Source organism: Monoraphidium neglectum, assembly GCF_000611645.1.
Source record: "Monoraphidium neglectum strain SAG 48.87 unplaced genomic scaffold scaffold01879, whole genome shotgun sequence".
Classification (NCBI taxonomy): Eukaryota; Viridiplantae; Chlorophyta; class Chlorophyceae; order Sphaeropleales; family Selenastraceae; genus Monoraphidium; species Monoraphidium neglectum.
In genome coordinates this window covers 1-7,877 of record NW_014011749.1, presented here as the reverse complement: position 1 = coordinate 7,877, position 7,877 = coordinate 1, and the positions used below count along the sequence as shown (strand labels likewise).

Here is a 7,877-nt window from a genome sequence, read left to right as displayed (position 1 = left end):
TGTATATATCTACATGATTGAGGTGAAGTACGGCAGGGACGCATGGCCAGAACGACAAGAGGAGAACGCGCAAGACCAATACACCGAGCTCACACAGGCCCTGAAGTCGCGCCCACGTCAAGAAGTGCAGCTGCACCCCATTGTTCTAGGAGTTGGAGGGACAATTTACAAGGACACAGCCACACTGCTGAAAGACCTGGGGGTCCCACACAAAATCTTGACATCCGCACTGCAACAGCTGCACACTCACGCGGTGAACACCCTGCATCACACCATACAGGCGCGCAGAGCCATTGAGCATGGCCCTGGAGGGCTTGGGAAGAAGCGCAGACGCGCGCCGTCAGGAGTGACATAGGGGGACTGGCCCCCTCCCCATCACTTTGGTGAGGGGGCGGCGCGGCGGCCTCGGCCCTCGCAAGCCAGCCCCCCTTCCTATATTTACGTGGGCGGACAGCCTGCGTAGTCTCTCTCTCTCTCTCTCCCACTGGCGGGACTTGTATCAGGTAAAGCAGCAGGGTATTTACTTGCTGCCTGTGGAAACTGCCCATGCAGCACCTACCAGCTGTGCACCCACCCCACTTCCTCCACCAACTAACTCCTGCCACGCACGGTAAACAACCCACACTTGCATCAGTTGCTGCGAAATTTGAGCGTGAGTGGTGTGATATATAAACAGGGCAGGTGGTGGCGTGACCGACGCCGCATGTTTGTCCAATTGATTATGTGGGCGGTCAAGGACACAGATTGCACCACTGCCAAGATGTGGCGCAAGGTCCAGTGGCAGCTGGGAGACTCTGGCTTGCTGGGCCTGCATCCAATAATCCCTGTCCCCTGTCCCCTTTCCCCTGCCCCTCGCGCTCTGGCCTTGCCCCATTGCCCCTGCCCACTGCTCCCTGCCCCCTTGCGAAAGAGACGTCATAAAGGCTGTGTTTTTAGCCCAGGTGATGATTGACCCCAACACACATGACCTCATCACGACCACCGTGCAATCCAGATTCTGAGTGCCGACAAGGACGCGAGATGGGCAGGGTGGTAAGCTTGGGATGAGAGCGCAAGTGCAGTGGGCAACACCACCAGCGCAGCGCCACATCGCACCCACCTACGCCGCCCACACAGAGTGCCGGTAGTGCCGCCTCCCGCCTGATGGCGCCACCGCGCAAAGATCGCGAGATCCAGCCTGGACTGCCAGGACCTCGCACTTGCGGCAGCAGGCATCCATCTGGCCATTTAAATGCAGGTGGTGCTGATGAGCAACAAATAGTTGACCCGTCGCTCAGGGCGCCCTGCATTTAATGAAAGACCTCTGGCCAGCGACCGGCCAACTCTAAAGCAATCTCCTTCGCCGTTGGACAGTGAGCGCCTGCCCCTACGCTGCGTATTCCCTTGCTGAACGGCAGGCGCGGCTGCGGCCGGCGCGGTAGACGTTGCGCCGCGGCACCCTTGCCCTCGTGCCATCTCCACATCTCCAGCACACCCGATTGGCAACACCAGGGGCCGGCTGCGCCGCAGCCCCTGCACGCAGCCCCCGCATGGCCTTTGACCAGCATCCCTGACCAGCGGGCTCCCTCGCTCACCTCAACCGCGCCCATCAACGTGTAGCCACTCATATCCCAAACAACACGAATGAAGTTAGTGCAGCATCGCCCCGGCCCTCCTCGTCCCCTGCATTCGCCCCCTCACGCCCTTGCTGGACGCAAACGCGCCGCCAGCCTCGAAATCTCGCAAGGCTCCGAGGTTCGATCTGGGTTCTAATCGGCCATCACTGTGATCCCTCCAGCAGGCCAATCTGCAAGCATTCCAACGTGATTTGCCTGCGGCTGCGCCTGCTGCCCATCCGGCGAATGGGCGGCAAGCCTCACAGTGACCCCTGCCTGCATCCAGGTGTTCAGTTCATAATTTTTGACAGCGTTTGATGTTCTTGTTGCCGTCAAATGCCGGGCAAGCCGCCGGAAACGCCATCGCCACTGCTCGCCTCAATCTGAACTGTATGCGGGGCATCCTTGGGGGACCCCCGGGCTCCGCTTGCATGCGGCCGGGCGCTGACGCAAACGCTCAGCGCACGCCATGCCGACTCATCCTGGGCGTGCTGTGCACATGCAAAACCTGCAGCCCGGCGTTTGTCCACAGATTTGGGCGTTCAACACCCTTGGGAACTTGATGCTGCTTGTTTGCTCAACTTGTATGCTAAAAGCATCATGCAAGCGAATGCAAACCAACGCCGCTGGGCGTCCCTGTTTGTGGACTAAGCTCTCGCGCTCGCCCGCCGCCCGGCAGGGCCACCGACTACGCAGCGGCGCCATTGCCCCGGCCGCGGCGCAGCCAATCCACGATGCCCGATGCTGCCAGCCTTCGCCTCGCGACCGACCCGCCGCGTTTGTCTGAGCAGCACACGGGAGCGGTGCGCACGGCAGAGCTCATCGCGGAAATCGTTACACGGGTTTCTGCAGGGCCCGGGCCTCCCCTCGACCCCCCTCCGCGCCCCCGCCACGGCCCCGCGCTCACGCGCCCGCGGCCATCGCCTCGGCCGCCGCGTCAACCGCCGCCAGCAGGCTGCTCGCCTCGACCTCAAAGCCCTTCCCCATGGTGCTGCAGATCGCAACCTTGGACACGTACTGCGCGAGGCCGCCCTTGATGGCATCCGGCTTGGCTTTGAGCAGGGCGGTGGTGAGGGCGCCCATATTGGCATACAGCTGGGCGGGGCCCATGCTGACCTGGCGTTTGCGGGGGTGGGGGGGGGGCGAGGCAGCCGTGCGGGTCCCGTGGGATGGGGTCGCTTTGTTGACAACAAATTATACTCATCGAACAGTGATCGGACAGGCTTGTGAATTTGTATAGTTGCTCCAGTGGGGAGGCAGGGACGTAGGTCGGGAGGGGAAAACGTGTGTGAGCAAGCTCAAGACGACCCAACCCCATGCCGCAACGCGGCGGCCACGACCGGCAGCTTTGCCCGCGTGCGAGTGCATGCACAAACGCGCGTCGCCGCCGCCGCCGCCGCCGTCGCCGCACCTTGCCGATGGGCGCGTGGATGATGGCTGTGCGGTCGACACGGAACTCGATGCGCCCCCGCCGCATGTCCCTGACCGCGGCCGCCACGTCAGGCGTCAGGGTGCCGACCTGCGGCGTTTGGGTGGTGAGGGGAGGGGGAGGGAAGGGAGAGACAGGGGTCACAAGGGTTGAGGGGAGCGGAGGCGGCGGCGTCAGCCTGCCGACCTGCAGCAATTTGGGGGGCCCTGCTGAAGAGCGAGAGGTCTGCTGGTCTGATGCGCGCGGAAGGGGTGGGGCAGACAGAGGGCACGCGCGGGGACCGGCGGGGGGAGATGGGAGAGGAGGTGCGGTACAGCGTGACACGGCCGCGATGGATCGGGGTTCGGTCAGAACGGGTGGGTCCTAAACCCTGAATCCTTGCCAAGGCCGTGTGCTAGCTAGGATGCGGCGCAGGCGAGGGGGAGCGGTGATGACTCATGCCCCCAGGGAGAGCCCTCATGAAGGGTGGTCGCACGAGTGACGGCCGGCCCGCACCTTGGGGTTTGGCATGAGGCCCTTGGGCCCCAGGATCTTGCCCAGCCTGACCAGCGATCTCATCATGCTGGGGTGCGCCACGGCCCGCGTGAAGTCGATGCTCTTGCCCTTGGAGTCAAGCAGAGCCTCAACCAGCTCGTCGCCTGGGGCCAGATCAGGGTGAGATCAGGGTCAGATCATGGTCAGATCAGGGTGATGGGGTGTAAAGGGAGTTTTGGCGGAATGCGAGAGCGGGGGCGTGGGGGCGCGCCACGGGTGATGGGGAGGGCTTGGCGGCAAGGTGCTGGGTTCCTTGCGACCTCTCCAAAATTTGGCAGCAGGGGCAAGGCTGCCTTTGCCCCCAGGGTCGCTGCGGCGGAGTCCCCAGCGCAGCAAAGGAAGCACCCGAGCCGCAGCGGGGCGCCACGAGTGGCGGGCGCGCGGGGTGCGCGGCGGCTCACCGCCCACAATGTCTGCCCCCGCCGCGCGCGCCTCGTCGGCGGCCTCGCCCTCCGCGAAGACGGCGACGCGCACGGGCTTGCCGGCGCTGTGGGGCAGGACGGCGGCGCCGCGCACCATCTGGTCGCCTCTGCGGGGATCGACCTGTTTTGACACGTCCAAGGGCGTGGATTGCGGTCCGTAATCGTTATTGCTGCAATGTGGTGATGACGGGCCAGCGGGCAATGGAACCCCGGTGGCCGAGGCCGCACGCGGCACCACGGCTACTGCTGCTGAGAGGGCGGGCGACGCCGCCTGCGGCACAAGGCCGCGGCCCTGTGGCGCCGCGCGGCCCCGTGGCGCCGCGGCCACGGGACGCGGCCGCCGCAGCTGCTCAAGAAAACCGCCCCGGCCCCGCCATCCGCCCGCGAGGCAAGCGGGCCTAGCGGCTGCGACCCAGGCGCGCGTTGGCAACAGCAGGAGTGCGAGCCGCGGCCGTGCATCGGCAAGGGCACAAGGACCAGCCGCCTCCGGCGGCTGCCGGGAGCCCGGGCGGCAGCGGCGCGGCCCCCACGCGAGTGTCTAAGCGGGTCTGGGGTTGAGGGTTCAGGGTGGCGCCCAGCCCGCGCGCACCTTGAGCCGAATGTGAGCCTCCACCGTCTCATCAAACCGCGCCCGCGCGCCCGCCTGTGGCGCAACAGGGTTGGCGTTCGGCGCCGCGAGGGGGTTAGGGGGCGGCGAAGATCGGTGGACGCCGCCAGAGTGCCAGGGGGCAGAAAGCCGCCCGCGGCCGCGGCCGCCGGCGCCGCAGCCTCTTGGGGGGGTCCCTCAAGCGAGGTCGCGCGAGGGGGGTCGTCCCTGAAGGGGGGTCCGACGCCTGGGCGGATGCACGCCCCCCTCCGCCGCCCCGCCAGCTGCGCCAGGAGGGCCGGCGAGCCGCAAAGCGCCCGCTCCACGCGCGCGTGCAGCGCGCCCTCTTCCCTAGTCTATCAACCTCGGACGTGCGAGCCTGCGGGCTGCTGCCTGCCCTGGCCACACTGGCACGTAATCTGTCGCTGCGTTGCCAGGCACAAACCACACTGCACCCCGACGTCACATGCACCCTGCCTGTGCTTAGAAGTGCTTAAAAATACAAAGGCACTTGACAACATGCGCAAGCACCTGTGCAGCTATGAGTGTGCACACGCACGCACACACATCGACAAACCCCCTTGTCACATAAACACTCAACCACTCCCGCACCACCACCACCCTATCCCCTCCAAACACACACACACACACCTTCACCCGCTCCAAAGCCTCCCGCAGCGGCAGTGGCTTTGTCTGCTTTGGCTCCTTTGGCACGTGCCACTTTGGCAGGACCCGCGGCCGGCTAGGGTCCAGCCATGGGCCGTCCAACGGCGCCTGAGTAAATGTGCGAGGGGGAGCGCTGCTGCCGCCGCCCGCGCTGGCGGCGGTGTAGCTGCTGCTGCTGCTGCTACTGCTGCTGCTGCTGTCACTGATTCCCACACTATTGCTGCCACTGCTGTACCCGCTGCTTCCAGCGCCGCTGCTGCTTTCCGGCCCGCCGCTGCTGCTGGGTTGGGGGGTGGCCGCCACCTCTGCTTCAAAACGACGCAGTTCTGCTGCTGCTATCGAGGCCCCAGCTTCTGTACTCTGTACATGGTGTGGAAGTGCGGATTATTGGCATGGCTGGCTGCATGCCGCAATTGTGCTCAGCGGGTCAGCAGCGGCGCGAGCGCAAGCTCACAGTGATGCATCCGCACACCACTGTTCGGAGCCCCCTCACCAGACAGCACCGCTGCTGCAGCATCTCCAAAGGCTCCAGAACCTGATGCAGCAATGTGCTTGCAGCAGGGGGTGCCCGCTGCAAGGCGCTCGCTAGCCGCAAGATCATTTTACTTTCCGGCGCTGTTACGCCGCGAAAAAAAGTTTGTGACAATTAAAAATCTACGCGCAGTGCAATGCGCCGTGTTACAGCAGAGGATAATGATAGATCTGACGTCCGCTCCTGTACAATGCACACGTGGGTTGTGCACGCGCGGGAGTAGAGATTTACTTACGCGTTAAGTGCGCTAGGCCGAAACATGCAATCGGCTTCCGACAAAACGCCAAGCCTTGGTTGGTACCGAGGCAGCAGCTGCCCCGAAAACCGCTGCACCTTGGTACCGGCATCCGGGTGCAACCAGCGACCACACCCCGATGCGCCACCCTGTCAAGCACGTCACGCATGTGATTCAGAAAGCGTATAAATAACGGTCGTGCTCCAAGTTTCTGTGAGGGGAATGGGGGATGCGAGGCCCAACCACGAAACGAACACGCAGCGGCGCGGCAACCGTGAGAACAGTCAGGCAGTGCAATGTTCAGGGCCAGGTTGAGCCTGCGCAAAAGTTGGCACCAACAGCAGCAACAACAACAATGTGGATGAATCGAGAAATAGCGCGTAAGAATGCGTGTATCTCAATCACAGATGAGCCCTGAAATCAGTGGTTGTGTATATGTTAATGCTGCACAGCCTCAAGCCGCCTTCCCGCGCGCCTGGTTGCACCAACGGGGCAAAGACATAGCAAGGTGCGGTAGGTGTGAGGGGCAGTCTAGCTTCTATCTGCCGCTAGGCAGCATGGTGTGTAGGGGCCGCGGCTGTTTCAGCGGCTGCTAGGCATGGGGGGGTGCGTCGGTATGTCAGTGAGCGGGTGTGCTCCTGGCAAAGCCTCGGCCCTGCCGGGCCTGCAGCATTGCACAAGCCCATGGCTTAGGGAATTTTGTACAGAAAAAGCTGGACACCTTCAGTGTGCCGCCCCAAACCCACTCTAGGGCTGTGTGAAGCGCCGCCATCAGCGCCGCTGAGGGAGGCACCTCCACTCTCGGCACCGCAGGCGTGCCCCGGCCGAATGCATCGCACGCACGTTGCCTGGACATGGACACGTCACACACGCTTGCCCTGCAAACCCCCAGCTGCATCTGCATCACCACTCGCGCGCATGGCGCACCGCCCGTCGGCAGTCGGCTGCAGCAGCGCGCCAACCCCTTCGCGCCCACTGCGGCCGCACCGCCTGCGTGCGCCCCGCCGGCGCGGGGGCGAGCGCCGCCAGGCACCCCCGCGCGCCGCGGCTTTGCGGCGGCCGCGCCTCCTGTCGCGTCGCCTGTCACTCGCCCACACCTGGTGGGCGGTACGCCAGGGAGCGGTACTCGAAGGGGCTGTACATGTGACCCTTGACCCAGTGCAGCAGGGCCGCGTCGCCCTTCGCCAGCGCCTTGAGCGCCCCCTTGCGCAGCACCTGCACGTCTTCCGCGGCGGCCTTGATGACCGCGACCGCCACAGCCGCAGAGATCGCCCGAATCTCCTGCAGATCCAAGATTTTGAGGTTTTATGACTTTGGTTGCAGTGATGATTCGGGATTGGCGCTTGGTAGGCCTTGGACTGCTCGGTGGTTGCTGGATTTTGGGGATGGCTTGGTTAAGGGACATGGCAGGGTCCAACCTGCTTTATGCTTATGCCGTCACGCGTCATCAGTTCACTGCCAGCAAAAGCAGACAAACAACTCAAAGCAATGTGCAACCCCCCCACCTCACACACACATACACAAACACACACAACTCAACCTTAGCTGATGTGTTGGGGCAGGCGTTTCAGGGACCAAATCAACGCCCCTGCCCACCTTGATGCGGGGGTATGTCAGCCCCTTAGCCAGGTCCTCCTGCCGCACCAGCTTGGGGATCTGGGGAAGGGATCGTCCGCATCAACACTTGACGATCTCAGGGCAGCCCCACGGCAGTTTTGCGACATCACCGCTGCAGCCGCCCGGCCGCGGGGCCGGAACACGAGCGAGTCGCGGCACTGCAGGATTGCGCTCGGCAGGCTCGGACAGGGCATTTTACCGCGACCCGGGCCGGTCAGTTCAAACGCCTTTCAAGCCCGCCCCCACCTCCCCACCCCAGGC

General features: G+C 64.1%; 2 protein-coding genes across 2 annotated transcripts; both read right to left on the bottom strand.

Moving 5' to 3' along the window:
* Positions 1-2,498: 2,498 nt before the first annotated feature.
* MNEG_9278 (50S ribosomal protein L1) lies at positions 2,499-4,077 on the bottom strand (the record flags this gene model as incomplete). Its single annotated transcript, XM_014042250.1, has 4 exons — positions 2,499-2,711; positions 3,007-3,114; positions 3,520-3,662; positions 3,960-4,077. 4 exons carry the CDS (start codon positions 4,075-4,077, stop codon positions 2,499-2,501), a joined length of 582 nt encoding a protein of 193 aa, XP_013897704.1.
* Positions 4,078-7,082: 3,005 nt separating this feature from the next.
* Positions 7,083-7,810, bottom strand: MNEG_9277 (hypothetical protein; the record flags this gene model as incomplete). The annotated part of the gene is made up of 3 exons (XM_014042249.1): positions 7,083-7,280; positions 7,596-7,655; positions 7,727-7,810. 3 exons carry the CDS (start codon positions 7,808-7,810, stop codon positions 7,083-7,085), a joined length of 342 nt encoding a protein of 113 aa, XP_013897703.1.
* Between the last annotated feature and the right edge of the window lie 67 nt (positions 7,811-7,877).